Source organism: Trachemys scripta, chromosome 1, assembly GCF_013100865.1.
Source record: "Trachemys scripta elegans isolate TJP31775 chromosome 1, CAS_Tse_1.0, whole genome shotgun sequence".
Classification (NCBI taxonomy): Eukaryota; Metazoa; Chordata; order Testudines; family Emydidae; genus Trachemys; species Trachemys scripta.
Window position 1 is genome coordinate 334866626 of NC_048298.1, and position 16091 is coordinate 334882716.

The 16091-nt window shown below is 53.9% G+C and overlaps 1 protein-coding gene across 1 annotated transcript in view; it reads left to right on the forward strand.

The window, feature by feature from the left end:
- Positions 1 to 16091, forward strand: part of ARHGEF17 (Rho guanine nucleotide exchange factor 17) — a 249337-nt gene that overhangs the window by 211935 nt on the left and 21311 nt on the right. The window contains exons 8-14 of the mRNA XM_034779747.1: positions 4946 to 5055; positions 6824 to 6909; positions 9350 to 9468; positions 11919 to 12132; positions 12869 to 12942; positions 15192 to 15385; positions 15954 to 16009. Of these exons, the coding sequence (XP_034635638.1) occupies positions 4946 to 5055; positions 6824 to 6909; positions 9350 to 9468; positions 11919 to 12132; positions 12869 to 12942; positions 15192 to 15385; positions 15954 to 16009 (853 nt within the window). The remainder of the gene's footprint in view (positions 1 to 4945; positions 5056 to 6823; positions 6910 to 9349; positions 9469 to 11918; positions 12133 to 12868; positions 12943 to 15191; positions 15386 to 15953; positions 16010 to 16091) is intronic.

The window sequence follows — 16091 nt, forward strand, 5'->3', positions numbered from 1 at the left end:
GGTGCGCTCAGGGGAGGAGGTGGAGGTGAGCTGGGGGGGGGGCGAGGAGCTGCCAGTGGGTGCAGAGCACCCACCTATTTTTCCCTCTGGGTGCTCCAGCCCCGGAGCACCCACGGAGTCAGTGCCTAGGGATGGGATGGGTGAGCTAGAGAGAAGTTTTGTCCCCCTGATTCCTGTCATTCTCTGACTCCAGTTGTGGTGGAGGAGTGTGGTCTATTTAAAGTGCTACAAAACCACAGAGAGAAACCTTCATTCATCTAGCGCACGCGGCCGCTTTCAGAACAGGCCTGTTCGCTGCCTCCTTCTCGCCCTTATGCAATGAAACACAGGGCTTTTCAAATAAGAGAAAGGGAAGCTTGCTTCTGCATTTCCCAGTCAAGTAGTCCGTGGGCTGTTTCCATGGCAACACAGCCCCAGCCTGCCAGTGCTGAGCAAAATACATAGGCCCATTTTCACCAGAAGCGCTAGCCCTGCTCCCCCAGCTCGGACCAAAGGTCACTTGGATTTGCCGAGGAGAGAGAGCATGGGGGTTTGTACTGACACAAGGAAGAAAGGAGAGCAGCAGAATACGGACCCTGGACTTCAGAAAAGCAGACTTTGACTCCCTCAGGGAACAGATGGGCAGGATCCCCTGGGAGAATAACATGAAGGGCAAAGGGGTCCAGGAGAGCTGGCTGTATTTTAAAGAATCCTTATTGAGGTTGCAGGAACAAACCATCCCGATGTGTAGAAAGAATAGTAAATATGGCAGGCGACCAGCTTGGCTAAACAGTGAAATCCTTGCTGATCTTAAACGCAAAAAAGAGGCTTATAAGAAGTGGAAGATTGGACAAATGACCAGGGAGGAGTATAAAAATATTGCTCAGGCGTGCAGGAGTGAAATCAGGAAGGCCAAATCACACTTGGAGTTGCAGTTAGCAAGAGATGTTAAGAGTAACAAGAAGGGTTTCTTCAGGTATGTTAGCAACAAGAAGAAAATCAAGGAAAGTGTGGGCCCCTTACTGAATGAGGGAGGCAAACTAGTGACGGAGGATGTGGAAAAAGCTAATGTACTCAATGATTTTTTTGCCACTGTCTTCACGCACAAGGTCAGCTCCCAGATTGCTGCACTGGGCAGTACAGCATGGGGAGAAGGTGACCAACCCTCTGTGGAGAAAGAAGTGGTTCGGGACTATTTAGAAAAACTGGACGTGCACAAGTCCATGGGGCCGGATGCGCTGCATCCGAGGGTGCTAAAGGAGTTGGCGGGTGAGATTGCAGAGCCATTAGCCATTATTTTTGAAAACTCATGGCGATCGGGGGAGGTCCCAGATGACTGGAAAAAGGCTAATGTAGTGCCCATCTTTAAAAAAGGGAAGAAGGAGGATCCGGGGAACTACAGGCCAGTCAGCCTCACCTCAGTCCCTGGAAAAATCATGGAGCAGGTCCTCAAGGAATCAATTATGAAACATTTAGAGGAGAGGAAAGTGATCAGGAACAGTCAGCATGGATTCACGAAGGGGAAGTCGTGCCTGACTAACCTAATTGCCTTCTATGATGAGATAACTGGCTCTGTGGATGAGGGGAAAGCAGTGGATGTGTTATTTCTTGACTTTAGCAAAGCTTTTGATACTGTCTCCCACAGTATTCTTGCCACCAAGTTAAAGAAGTATGGGCTGGATGAATGGACTGTAAGGTGGATAGAAAGCTGGCTAGATCGTCGGGCTCAACGGGTAGTGATTAATGACGCCATGTCTAGTTGGCAGCCGGTTTCAAGTGGAGTGCCCCAAGGGTCGGTCCTGGGGCCGGTTTTGTTTAATATCTTTATTAATGATCTGGAGGATGGTGTGGACTGCACGCTCAGCAAGTTTGCAGATGACACTAAACTAGGAGGCGTGGTAGATACACTAGAGGGTAGGGATCGGATACAAAGGGACCTAGAGAAATTAGAGGATTGGGCAGAAAAAAACCTGATGAGGTTCAACAAGGACAAGTGCAGAGACCTGCACTTAGGACGGAAGAATCCCATGCACTGCTACAGACTAGGGACCGAATGGCTAGGTAGCAGTTTCTGCTGAAAAGGACCTAGGGGTCACAGTGGACGAGAAGCTGGATATGAGTCAACAGTGTGCTCTTGTTGCCAAGAAGGCTAACGGCATTTTGGGCTGTATAAGTAGGGGCATTGCCAGCAGATCGAGGAACGTGATTGTTCCCCTTTATTCGACATTGGTGAGGCCTCATCTGGAATACTGTGTCCAGTTTTGGGCCCCACACTACAAGAAGGATGTGGAAAAATTGGAAAGAGTCCAGCGGAGGGCAACAAAAATGATTAGGGGTCTGGAGCACATGACTTATGAGGAGAGGCTGAGAGAACTGGGATTGTTTAGTCTCCAGAAGAGAAGAATGAGGGGGGATTTGATAGCAGCCTTCAACTACCTGAAGGGGGGTTCCAAAGAGGATGGAGCTCGGCTGTTCTCAGTGGTGGCAGATGACAGAACAAGGAGCAATGGTCTCAAGTTGCAGTGGGGGCGGTCCAGGTTGGATATCAGGAAAAACTATTTCACTAGGAGGGTGGTGAAACACTGGAATGCGTTACCTAGGGAGGTGGTGGAGTCTCCTTCCTTGGAGGTTTTTAAGGCCCGGCTTGACAAAGCCCTGACTGGGATGATTTAGCTGGGAATTGGTCCTGCTTTGAGCAGGGGGTTGGACTAGATGACCTCTTGAGGTCCCTTCCAACTCTGATATTCTATGATTCTATGACATGGTTCTCAGGCCACAGCCTGGGAACTCAGCCCCAGAAATCTGGGAGTAACCACAGGCGGGGCAAGCAGGAATGGCACAGGTTATTCAAAATAATGAAAAAGGTTTATTGCCATGGGTAAGTGGGATAAGAAACTAGTCAAAAGCAGAGAGAGAATGGTCAAGAGGAGAGTTCAAAACACTCAGTGCAAACAATATTAGCCATTGAGTCAGCCCGTTTTACCCTTCACGAGTTGCTCTCTGGTTAATTCCACTTCTTGTTAGTCACAGATGCCAAATAGATTTTGCAAACCAATTTTGGCCATTAAGTTGTTCATGAACCGTTAATTTCATACGTTGCTGCCATTGGTAGAGTCTTATTAGTAGCTTAAGTCACATGATATTATTTCTGCATTGCCCCCAACAGAACAACTGGCATTTTTAAAGCAGTAGAACAAGTCACAAATCTCAGTGAAATCTTCCAATAATACTAATTTGTGCTGCGATCAGAGGAACTGTCAGGATTTGCCAACATTTTCGGCAATGCCTGGCGACCATCCAAAGACTCCCGATGACCCCACAGATGCCAGCAAACTGAATGCAATTTGCAGTGGTGTCTGTGATCACTTGACTAGCTCTGAACAAGAAGCCTTGGGACGAACTTGCATTGGAGGTGGGATGGGCTAGGTGACTTACAGTAATTGGTCCTTCCCATCACCGATCTCTAGGATGACTCTGTGGTCCTACTGTGGTTATTTCTTTGTGTTACTCCGTATCACTCGGAGCCCCTATCCGGATCGGAGCCCTGTTGTGCTAGGTGCTGTACAAACACAGGGAAGACCCGGCCTCTGCCCAAGAGCTTGCAAATGGGAGTAATGGCCTCAGACATTAGATGCATCTTACAGTAGGTTATTGCCGTGGTTAGGGCGCTTGGTGTAGAAGACTGTTCTTCTCCATAGCTCAGCAGCACCTGCCCTGTGCAGCCTAAGCCATACGCTTACTCAGTAACACAGCGTGTGCTGCCCTGTGGATCGTATCTGTCATGGGCCTGCAGTGATGTCCTGTCACCCAGCTCGGCTCCAAGGCACCACGAACGTGCTTCAGGCCATGACGAGCAGGGCTGCTCATTCAGATAGGATCTGCCCATCTTCCGACCGGTGGTCCTTGCTTCCACCTGTCCTTCGTGCTAGATTAGGCCGCCCCTCTCCACTCTCCTCCGCTCTGTGAGGCTGCACTTGGCAAACCCTGCAGACCGTGCTGTGCTGCCCTGCTGATGTGCTGATCACACGCTACTGTACTGTGATGGCGTCTTTCCAGCCTTGATTCAATTCTCTGAGCCTGTATTGCCGGCTTCCACGCCAGCCTAGAAAGGCACCAAGGTGCAGCGGCTATTGCTGAGAGTCAGGACTTCTGGATTAACGGAGCAGCGTGTCTGACCTGAAGTGCATATGAAAGTTGGCCTCTTCCAGCCTCAGTTCCTTTACAAATGGACAGTTTGCCAGCCTAGCCAGGTACTCTGCTGCAGTCAGACTGAGGCTGACTATTTGGGCCCTGTCCTGGCTAATTCTGAATGTGGCAGGTGGGTTGCAGAGGCTAGAGAGCAGCAGGTGTGAGGAAACTGAGGCAGGCGGCTCATTCGGTTTTACTTCAGGCAGGATGTGCTGAACAGTCAGCGCACCTGGGACTTTTATACTCAGATCAGCCCAGCAGCTTATCCTGGGAATATAATATACATACGACACAAGCCTGGCAGTGTCAATCCGGTGCCTACAAAAGGTGGCTCTTTATCAATAAGGGTTCACCAGATCCAGAGGGTCTTACTCCCGCTAAACTCCCGCCGCCGTCACTGGGGGCTGAGCCTGAAATTAGGGCTGAGCAGAAAGTGAGCTCGAGATTCGTCCCATAATAAGTGAATTTTAAATGACATCTTGGCCGCAAAAAGCAGTATCGGGGCAAGCATCTTGTCTTGTCGGGCAAACAAATCTGAGCTTGGCTCGCTCATGGACAAGCCATTTAAAAATGTCTGTAGCCTGTATCCCTGGAGTCCGGTGTCCATCGGGCAGGGAAGGGGGGGCAGAATCGTCCTCTCATCCCCAGATCCTTCACTTTGATGCTGCATGAGCCAGAACCTGTTTTGCCTTTAAATGTGCTGCTGTTTTTTTCTTTGTATTGCCATCTTCTGGGTTTGGGGAGTGAAAGGTTAATTCCCGCCCTTGTTGCCATGCAGAAGGCAGTGGGTGGGAAGAAGGACCGCTCGCTCTTCCTCTTCACGGACCTGTTGGTTTGCACCACCCTGAAGCGCAAGTCGGGGTCTCTGCGCCGCAGCTCCATGAGCCTGTGAGTAAAACAGCTGTCGGCCTGGGGAGAGGGTAAGGGCTCACCCAGTGCCGCTGCCTGCCGCCGTGGTGGTGGGGGCCACGTGCACACACCCAGAGACAGCTGCTTTCACACCAACCCGACCATCCCTGAGCAGTTTGAGTTTCTGCTTTGAATTCTGGGGTGTCGATCCAGACCCAAGCCCAGGGGGTGCGGGGGCATGGCCCAAACACAGGGAGGTTCTGGCTACTCCTCTGTTGACCCAGACGGCCCCGTTTCACATGGCTCTGAATCCAGCTGTCAGTGATCAAAAGCGAACGACCCTCAGAACCAGATGAGATGGGGGCTGTGGTTGGGGGGGCAAAAGGAACTAACCTGTCCCCCCACCACCACCTCCATCTCCCTCCTCTCTTCCCTCTTGCAGCTTGGGAATCCTGCTGATCCCGTCATACAATGGGGGGCACCTCCCCGAGGGAGCCCCAGGGCCCTCCCCTGAGTGGCAGGCAGTTTGGGACCAGCACCTGTGGTGTGTGGTGTTTCCTCTGCCAAGCCCGATCCCCTGGGCTGGTTCTGATCCAGCTTGGATTGTCTCAAACACTGTCCAGACTGAAGGACCCCAATGGAGAACTGCCCTATGGGCCGTGTTCTGTGGGTACTCGGGCCAGGCCATTGGCTCCAGTGGGGCAGCAGGGAAGAACTGGTCCCCATGTACTGTCCAAAGTCATCTGAGCCACTTGCCCACTCCAGCCCCCACCCACTGATTTATTTGGAGCAGGGCAGGTCAACTGCACACGCGCTCTTCCCCAGCACAGACTGTCTTTAAACATACTGGACAGGCCCAATCCTGCGAGGGGCTGAGCTCCATCACAACGCCCAGGCCTTCGGTGATGGCAAGTTTGCCCAGAGCAGGGGTACAATGGCCCAGCCCTTCAGAGTCACCGCTGTGTTGGAGGGGCTGGAGCTGGCTGGCACAGGCCAGGGTGACTGGAGAGGGGGTGGGACCCAGGCATTCCGGTTAGCCTACCCTGGGGGTGGGGGATTCCTCTGGAGTCCCCCAGCACAGCCCCAGAGAGAATCCCCCTCTGTGGGTGCCAGGGGCTGTTGCAACAACCCCCCCCACATACACACATCTTTAGGTGGGGGATCAGACCCACGGACTTCATAGTGCGTTGAGAACACTCAGTGCCACGCAGGATTGGTCCCTATCGGCCCATCCAGGGATGTCCATTTCCCTTCCTCCTCGCTGTTTCCCTCTGGCTTCCACTCTCTTCCCCCTTTCATTCCCAGCCCTCCCCACAGCTGGCCGTTTGGCCACAGTGGGGATCCGCGCCCATCCCGAAATAGAAAGAGTGGCATTTTGGCTCCCTGGGCGCTCTGCCCGCCACGCTGAGGCAGAGCAGGTCGATGGGATTTGTATGGGCTGGGAGCTGAGGAATAACTCGGCTGGGATCCCCCCAAATGCTAAAGCCAAAGCCAGCCTTGTTCCCCATCCTGGTAATAAACCCCGGGAGCCAGACTCCGAACACCTGCCTATCCACAACAGCATGCCAGGCCCGGGAGCAGGCAGGGATGCGACCCAAACTTCCCCAAGTGCTGAGCATGAGAAAAGAGATCAGTGTGACGCGCTCTGGGCTCATCCTGCCAAGACAGCCCAGTTGCTGGAGCTATTTTTAGGCCCCTGATCAGTTCCTGTGTTAAGCCTGGCTCTCTTCAACTTGCCACCCTCACCACCTAGTGGTCGCATTCAGGATTGCGGTCTGGGAATTGGTGCATGTCTTTTCTTTTCCAGTTACACGGCCGCCAGTGTTATAGACATAGCCAGCAAGTACAAACTGCTCTGGAAACTGCCCCTGGAGGATGTCGACATTGTGAAAGGTCTGTACTGACGTTATTTGCCATCGTTTGTATTACAGTAGTGCCCGGAAGCCCCAGTCAAGATCAAAGCCCTGGTATGCTTACTGTTGCACAAAGGAAAGGAAAGACACCTTCAGGAGCCTTGGCTCCGAGCACCTGCCTGTTCCACTGGCTAGCAGCAAAGGGTTCCCCATCTATTCTGTCCATGCTGAGTGAAGATCCAGCTAGCAGCTCCCCAATGTAAAGTGCCGTATTAGCGCTGTGTTTGACAAAATTGTTACAGGGACAGATTTGTTTGCACCTTGCTGTGCTCAGCTGTTTTCCAATAATCTTCAATAACATGAACATTTAAATAGCTGAGAAACAAGCCCTCTTGTCGTCCATTCTCCCCGCCCCAAATACTATAGGGACCAAGCCCCTTATATCTCCAGAGATGCAACTTCTGCTAGAGTGTTGGGCTCTTATTTGTAGCACACTTCAGTATTCTTATAGGGATTTGCAGACAATGACTCACTCAGTTATTGAGTTAAATACCTATGGGCACCACTGCCCTCTGCTGTTTAGACTCAGAACTTCTTGACTGTGTGTCATAAGCCCTCTACTGCCAGCAACTAGTGGAGAGTCTTCTTTAGCTCAAGTGGCAAATTCCTGTGCTTTCGAGGCAGGAGGATCAGAGTTCTATCGCTGTGAAGCTCCCAGTAGCTGTGGTTTGCAGCCTAGCAACGCAGGGCATGTTACTATATCTGTTCCTTAGTAATAGATGCATACAAAATAACTGAACCATTCAGCGCATTTCATATTGGACTGCAGAAAGCAGTAGAAAATATACCATTGGGAATGTCTATTATAGCATCTCTACGTATCGGAAATGTCAGCAGAGGACAGAGCAGGCGGCCTACCAAGTCTTTTCCATCGGTTAGTTCTGCGATTCATGCATGTGTCAGGGCTCCTGTCCTTCTGCCCAGCACGGGCAAGTGCAGGGTGACCACCAAACTGGGCCTCTTCTAGGGAGAACAGGAACAAAGGGCAAACTGTATAAGAGGCTGTGGGCCAGGGTCTCCCAGAAGGCCCAGGCCAGGCAGCGGGAGGCTGAAGGGGACACCTGTGCGCCAGCCACATTCTGAGCCGTTCCTGGAGCTGATGCAGACCCTGGAGGCTGCTCTAACGCTCAGCTAAGCACCAACCCCAAACAGCCAGAGCACACAGCACTCCAGCCGCTCCCATCCTCGCCAGCGCCCAGCCTGAGTAACTCAGCTGGCTGTTGGGGGACAGTCCTCCCCAGCCCAGGCCATGGGGTGGGAGCGGAGTTGCTCCCCAGGCCTTCCCCCTGTGTAATTGCTTAGTAGCTGCTGCAGTCCTAGTGACTGTCTCCTCCCCAGAGTGGGTGGGTGGGAGGACTGGGGGAGTGGCTGGCCCTCCCTTGGCCAGGACTCCTGATGGTATAAACACATTAATCTCTTGGCGCCAGAGGGGGCATCGGCTCCCACGTCAGTTTCCCTCAGGAAGTCCCGAAGCTCCAGCATCCGGGGACCAGCGCTGCAAGCGGGCCCAGGGCAGCTGGGAGGAGGCTGCCTGGCTCGGGATGACTCACCGAGCCGTGGGCCCTGATGACTCTAGCAGGGGCTCTGCCGCGTGGGAATCGCTGCGTGCATGGGAACCCAGCCCTCACGCGGAGCAGAGCCAGCTGGCTGCTGTGTGCAGCAATGTTCTGCAGATGCTGAGCATGTGGGAGAACGTGGGGGAGGAGTCGAGCTGCCTGATGCCCATCACTGCAGCCCTCCCGGGGGGGGCTTCACCACCCTGGAGTGCCCTGGCACAGGGGATCCGTGAGCAGTAATGGCCTAGCCTCTCTGGGTTAAATTCACCCACGTGCAGGCCAGCACAGGGTTTGTGCACCATCAGCTGACAGGCTGAACAAGCCCCTGGGGCCTGCATTTCCAGCTGACGTTTGTGATGCAGGCATGCTGTCCCCCAGCTCTTGGATAAGTGGGCCTTTGCACTGGGGTGAATTTCAACCGCTTAGCACAGCAGGCACCTCTGAGGGGCTGGAAGAGCATGTCCCAGTCCCAGCCCCCCAGAGCAGGACAGCCCCAGAAGGTCCCTAGAATGGGGTCAGGGGCAGAGATGCAGCAGGGGGACAGGGGAGCTAGAGAAAGGGGGTTGTCCTCTGAAGCCAGACAAGGCTGGGTCCAAGATCAGCTGTACAGACATTCTCGGTAGCCTAGCGGTCAGTGGGGGAGGGGGTCTCGTCTGACCCTTACAGTACCAGCAGCTGGAGAACAGGAGGGGAGCTGGAGTGAGACCCGGGTGAGGCTCGGGTTGTATGTGGCAGTAGAGAATCCGGGGGGGAAGGGATTAAACAAAATGTTGAACGGGGGAAGGATCGTGATCCATCCTCCCCCACCCACCGTCTCAGCCCCACTGCTGCCTGATGCGCCCTGTCACTCTGTTTGACACACAGGGGCTTCCCAGTCCACCAACCGTGAGAGCGTCCAGAAGACGATCTGCCGCCTGGACGAGGACCTGAGCACGCTGGGCCAAGTCAGCAAGCTCTCCGAGACCCTCAGCTTCCCCCACCAGGTGAGGGTGGGCTCCTCGTGGGGGCAGCTGGGGGCTGGGGGCTCCGGTTAAATCATCTCCCGAGCTCAGATGGAATCAGCCCTGTCCGGCCGCTGCAGGGCCAGCTGGGCCTGAGACGACCCATCCTTGGGCACCCTGGAAATACTGCTCCTTGGACAAGATCGCACCCAGCATTTTTCAGAGAGGTCCTCAGCGGAGGGCCCGACCTGATCCCCCTACAAGGGCTCTTTCCATCTCCCCCAGCTTCAAGCCATACAGGGATGAGCTCCCAGCCCACCGTATATTTCTATAAACCTTCCCAGCAGCTGCTTTGCCAAGGGCGGCAGCCTCATTCTTCTACTGCGCTCGGCAGGCAGCGCTTGTGGTTAAAGGGGATCTAAGCAGAGTCCCTCACCCCCTCTACCCTGCCAGCACCTGCAGCCCAGGGGCTATCCCAGGCCGAGGAGGGGCAGGGTTAATGGACTGTGCAGGAAAGGGGCCAGGTAGGATTCTGATATGCCAGGGGGTGGGGGGTTGCTGCGGGATAGATTTAAAGGCCAGCAGGGACCATTGTGATCATCCAGTCTGATCTCTACCCATACTGTCTGAGTGTTCCCATTGATTGTATTAAGAATACTCATAAAGCATGGTAAATCAGTATAAGCGAGGGTAAAAGGCTGTAGCCCATAGTGCCTGCGCACATACACAACTCACAAGCAACTCACTGAGCAGTGTTAGCAGACTGACCCTCCCATGAAAGAAACTAGACACCAGCCTGTACAGAGCTGCCTAGATGGCTTTAATCGCGAGGGTCCGTTTAACACAATCCGGTGGCCCGCGGGGGATTGGGGTTTGTAACCTCTCGGATAGATATTTTTCCCTTGTTTGTTTTATGAGATTAGAGTAGACAAGACCTTAGTTACTATTCTCCCTTTGTCTGACTGGGGAATGAGCCGGGTCTGACGTGAAACCTCAGCAGTTGAGGCGGGAAGAAATCAGCGCAGTTCCCTTGATTTTGATGGTGCACCACTGATTTACACCAGCAAGGGATCTGGCCCTTTTTGTGGCTTGTTTGTTGCTTATCCTCCGTTTAACCTGAACACCTGACAAACAGTGGGGAGAAAAGCCCTCGTTCTTCATGATCCAACACCACGCCCCCGGCCCCATCCCTCTGTTAGTGGTTTAGAAAATTCCTGCTCCCGTTCTCTTGGTTCTCCGAGGAGACTTGCCGTAAAAACGGGAAAGACAAGACGTGAGGTGGGTGCTATCGCCAATGTAAGAAACAAGCACACAAAAAAACCCCTTTTGGGTTAAAAACTAAATCTTTTGAGCCTCTTTATCCATCAGAGAGAAGCAAATAAGGGCCACAAGCCCCGTTTGTTTTTCCTAGGTCAGCGTTAAGGATGAGTATGATGATTGGAATGACGATGGGGTTGTCTGCCGTAACAGGGGACTCAATTTGAGATCCCTTCCAGTCCTATGTCCATGATCTGTGTCACAGTAGCGGTGCATAGAGACCCCAGTCCAGATCAGGGCTGTATTATCTCTACCACCGGCGACTGCTCCTACCCCACAAGAACAAGCCGGGGGTGTGTGGATGAGATTTCTGCCATTTGGGGCCACAGTCAGGTGAGACAAGCTCATGAGATTGTGGCCCCATCGGATCAGAACCTGCTCCTGGTACTGGTTGAGACCCTGGAACCTGAACTCCCGCCCCCCACCCCAAATGCGCTCAAATCTGCCATCCTCTGCCCATTGAGAGCTGCGTATTTTTGTAGACTTTGCTCCACACTCCAGCTTTTCAGAGGCAGATTCTTCGTCACCACTCTGATGACAAGTGACTGCACCTTGAACGCCAGCCACGGTGGCACGTTAGCCCCCATTTATATTCACCCTCGTTAGAACCAATCGGACTCTAGTTCCCAGGGGGGCTGCTGTTGCTAGCGGTCCCCAGGTTCTGACACTGAATTTGGCGTCATCATCTGGCGCCTCGATTACCGCAGCATCCTTCTCTCTGAGCTGGAGGAATGGGATCCCGTCCCCTCATAGCCCCTCAGAACGCTGCTGCTGCATTTCCTTCACCCGTCTCTTTGCCCCCTCCACGGGCTCCCCTTTCTCTGTCACATCGAACGCAGCACCTTGTCTTCACTTCCAAGGTGCTTCACAGTGGGCCCCCAACCTCCCCATCAGCGGTGGATGAGTAGTGAGAGGCGGTCCCTGCCCAAAGAGCAACACCCTATAGGGTCAGAAAAGGAGCACTATCGTCCTCATTTACACATGGGGACTTGAGGCACAGAAAGGCTAAGTGACGTGCTCAAGATCCCACAGGGAATCGGTGGCAGAGCTGGGAGTTAAACCCTCATCTTCCAGGTCCCCATCCACCGCCTTAACCGCAAGACCATCCTTCCTCCCTGAAGCACGCTTCCCCTCCGGATTAAAAATGCTCTTCCTGTTCCTGTGTGCGTCCCCAGAGCCTGGATGACGTCATCAAAGACCTGATGGCCGCCATACACCGGGAGCTGGCGGAGAAGCAGTCCCTCTCCTTCACCATGTCCTTCCCGCCCAACAAAGTGGAGCTCACCACCACCAAAGCCGACGGCACCGAGTCCTTCATCTTCGAGTTCCCCAACCCTGACGCGCGGCACAGCTTTGAGCAGGCCTTTGAGGACACCAAGAAGAAACTGGGTAACTAGCTCCGCAAATGGGGTCCTGATGTGATCCCCACTAAATGCCTTGGGAAGATTCCCATTGATACCGGCGGGAGTTGTTCTCAGGGCTCCAGTCAGGGTATTATCCCTGATAATCAATCCTTCCTTGGCTAGGAGGGGCTGGCTGGGTCACTTCTGAGCTGGGAGACTGCCAAGGAAAACCCCAGCTGTGGCAGAAAGTTCCACTGATAATCTATCAGGTGGCACCCTTCTTCTGTGTCTATGAAATCAAAGCCCTACTGTGGTGCTGGGGAGGTGCTAAATGAAATTGACCAGTCATAGAAAGATCCCAAGACATGTTTTGCCCAGAGAGGGGGTGTTATCCTTTGTGCCTTAGAATCATAGAACCATAGGGTAAGACGAGATCGCGAGGGTCATCTAGTGTAACTCCCTGCCAAGATGCAGGATTTAGCCAAATTCCAGTTTGATAACGGACATGCTGCCCAGCTCATCTGCATTTTCAGTTGAACACGGTATTTTCCACATCCTGCACTAACATATTGCCCGGTGGTGTTGTGGTGCTGTGAAGCAACTGCGGCCTTCCACCCAGCAGGTGGCTGCATTTCAGTGGTGGGTGCTGTGGTCCCTGTCTCTGTGGTATGCAAAGCCTTCTGGCCTGGGGCGTTTGCTGCTGTTTGCAGTTATTGCTATTAACTGCTATAGCCACAGACTCGCCGACCTAGCTTTTCTTGTCTTTCTTTTCCTGTCTCCAGCTTCTCACAAAAACTGCCTGGACCCGGAATTCCTGAAGGCGATCCCGATTATGAAGACACGCAGTGGGATGCAAGTACGTTGGCCTTTTATAATGAGACCCACAGAGTTAGCTCAGTTCCCTTCCCCTTGTCCCCGAGCTCCTTCCAACACCTCCGGTGTAGCATTGACACACTGCGCATTAGAGATGGGCCTGAACCACACCCCACATCTGAACTTTGGGGAGTCTGGGATCTGAATCCAGATCGGGATTTCAAACCCCAGAGTCTGAGACTCTTTAGAGCGGGGGTATTGGTGTGGCCCATTATGGGCAGAGGCCCTTGGAGTGAATGGAAAGACTCCAACTGACTTCAGTGAGCTTTAGATTGGGCCCATAAGGACTAGCTGTAAAATTGGATTCAGATCCCAAACTGCTCTGAGCCCTGGTCCGGGTTTGTCTGTTAGGCCTGGTCTACACTGGGGAGGTGGGGGCGGGATTGACCTAAGATACGCAACTTCAGCTACGAGAATAGCGTAGCTGAAGTCGACGTATCTTAGTTCGACTTACCTCGCGTCCTCACGGCACGGGATCGACGGCCACAGCTCCCCCGTCGACTTTGCTTCTGCCTCTCGCCGAGCTGGAGTCCAGCAGTCGACGGGAGAGCGGTCAGGGATCGATTTATCGCGTCTACACTACACGCGATAAATCGATCCCCGATAGATTGATCGCTACCCGCCGATCCGGCGGGTAGTGTAGACGTACCCTAAGTCTCCACTATACCTGATCCCTATTTCCCCCACCCTCCCCTCTCCACCTGATGCCCAAGAGCAAAGTGCCTCTTGTTGTGGGGACCAGTGCAGCCCCTAGCTCTCTGTGTTGTTTCCAGAGACAAAAGCCACCACCCACTGGCCTTGACCTGCAGTGGCATGTTCCTGTGGGAACCCAAAGGTCACATCAGGCCCCAGCTTCATGCAGTTCCTGCAGGCAGATGAGAACAGGCCCTTACGTCTCTTACCCAGCCAGAAACCCACACCCCTTCCTTAACACAGGTCACCCCTGCCCTGATGGGTGGGGTGCATTGCTGCCTGCAGGTGCAGAAAGGCAGGGACTGTTCTTTCTTCACGGGACCCTGGGGCTGGTCCGACAGCCCTCTGTCTGCACAGGGCAGATGCAGGGCAGCCAACGGCAGGCCACGTACGCCCTCACCACCCTGCCAGCTGTTTTAAAGCCCCTGGCCCTGCTCTGCGGTGCTGGCTGTGACTGCGTGTGCTTTGTGTTGTGGACGCCTGTCTGCAGGGCTCGGGACTGTTGTGTGCTCGGTTACTGGGCTCTCCGTGATATCAGTGCAGCGCGGTGTGTCACGGGATCTCAGCTGCACAGCAGGAGCTCTCCCGCAGGGCTGAGGAAGCTCCCAGATGAACACGTGCAGGGCTTGGTGTCAAACAGGGGAGGGAGGCTTTGGGGCCGTCTTCTCTTTGGTTGTGACAAAGTTCCAGCCAAGGATCCGGAGACCCCAGTCCCAGGGCACCAGAGCCAGCGGCTTGTTTCACACAAGCCACCAAACAGCTATCAGACGGTAACAGCTTTTGGCTTCCACTGGTCTGGTCTGGATTCAAACCGGTGACCTAGGGGTGAAAGGTTCTCTACTCCTACAGGGGGCATTTGGAGGCCACAGAGCCGTGTGACTGCACATCACTGGAACAATACTAACGCCCCCGTTCTGTAGGAAGGAGAGTGGCTCCTGGGGTAGCAAAACAGGCTAGTGCCCTCACAGTGGAAATATTGGGGGGCAGATCTATGTTTCTGCCCCCCAATATCACACGGAGGTGAGAGCAGGACCTGACTACATTCCCCTCCTGTGTACATGTGCCAGGGGAGTGGGGTCTTCTCCTCGTTAGAGGTCCTGGGACACTTTTCCAAAGGAGAGGGGGTGTTAGCCCTGGGGTCCTGGCCAGATCCCATCGGGAGTGATGCATTGTGCATCTCTAATTTCCCCTGGGGTTTGGATTGGCAACGGTATTCTTCAAAAAAAAAAAAAAAAAAAATTTCACCTCCTGTCTTAAACCATTGGGTGGTGTTTTAGTGAGCTGTTAAGCAACTGCCATGTTCCACCCCAGAGGTGGCTGCATGCCAGCGGTGACACCTGTGTATCATTTGGGATGAACAGTACTATTGAAAAGGAAACTGGTTTTATTCAAACCAAGAGACAGAGCGCCTCCTCTGTCCTGTGCCCTCATTCCCCCCTCCTCCCCTCCGGCCTGGCTGCTTTGAGACATTCATTGTGAAGGCCTTTCAGTACAATATAAAAATGACCTGAAACTTCCTTGTCTTTTGCCCCCTTCCAGTTCTCTTGTGCTTCTCCCAGTCACAGCAGCCCCGAGAACACCTACGAGGTGTGGGTGTGTAACAGCGACGGCTACGTGGGGCAGGTCTGCCTTCTCAGCATCAAGAAGGAGCCCACGGTGGAGGCCTGCATAGCTGTGTGCTCGGCCCGGATCCTCTGCGTCGCCGCCGTGCCGGGCCTCAAGAGGAGCTTCAGGTACGAGATGCCAGAGCATCCGGGGATGGAAGGAAACAGGGGCTGATGCGGGGATGGACGCAGGGCCCCAGCGCCGCAGGAGCAGGCTGAGCGCTGGGTGTCTGCCCGGGAGGGGAAGGGGTCCAGGCCAGGCAATGGTCAGGGACACCACTGAGGCCTGTTAGTACATGAGGAGGTTCCTAGGATAGCTGTGAGGAGAGGCAGGCTGGCCCAGTGGTCAGGTGCTAGCCTGGGACTCGGGAGAGCGACGTTCAGGCTCTTCTCTGCCCCAGACTTCTTGTTTTAATGGGAGTTGAATGCCTGTTAAAACCCAGGCCTTAGTCTCTCCACGCCCTGGTTTCCCAGCTGTCCAGTGGGGATACTTGCACTGCTCTGCCTCACAAGATAAACGCATCAGAGACGTGAGGCGTTCGGATAGTTCAAGGGTCCCAGAGCCCGGCCTTCTCCACTGCAGCTTTCCAGCCCTGCAGCCCCGCGAGCCCAAGTCAGCCAGCCCGGGTCGGCCGCGGGTGTAGAGGTCCATAAGATCTGTTCCAGGGGCTGGCAGTACTTGCCTTTCAACCTACAGCACCGTGCTTCACAAACATGCCACTTCGGAGCTTTTGTGGCAATTTGAAACATTTTGTGAGTCCTGGTTGTCTTAGGGTTACCATACGTCCGGATTTTCCCGGACATGTCTGGCTTTTGGGGGCTCAAATCCCCATCC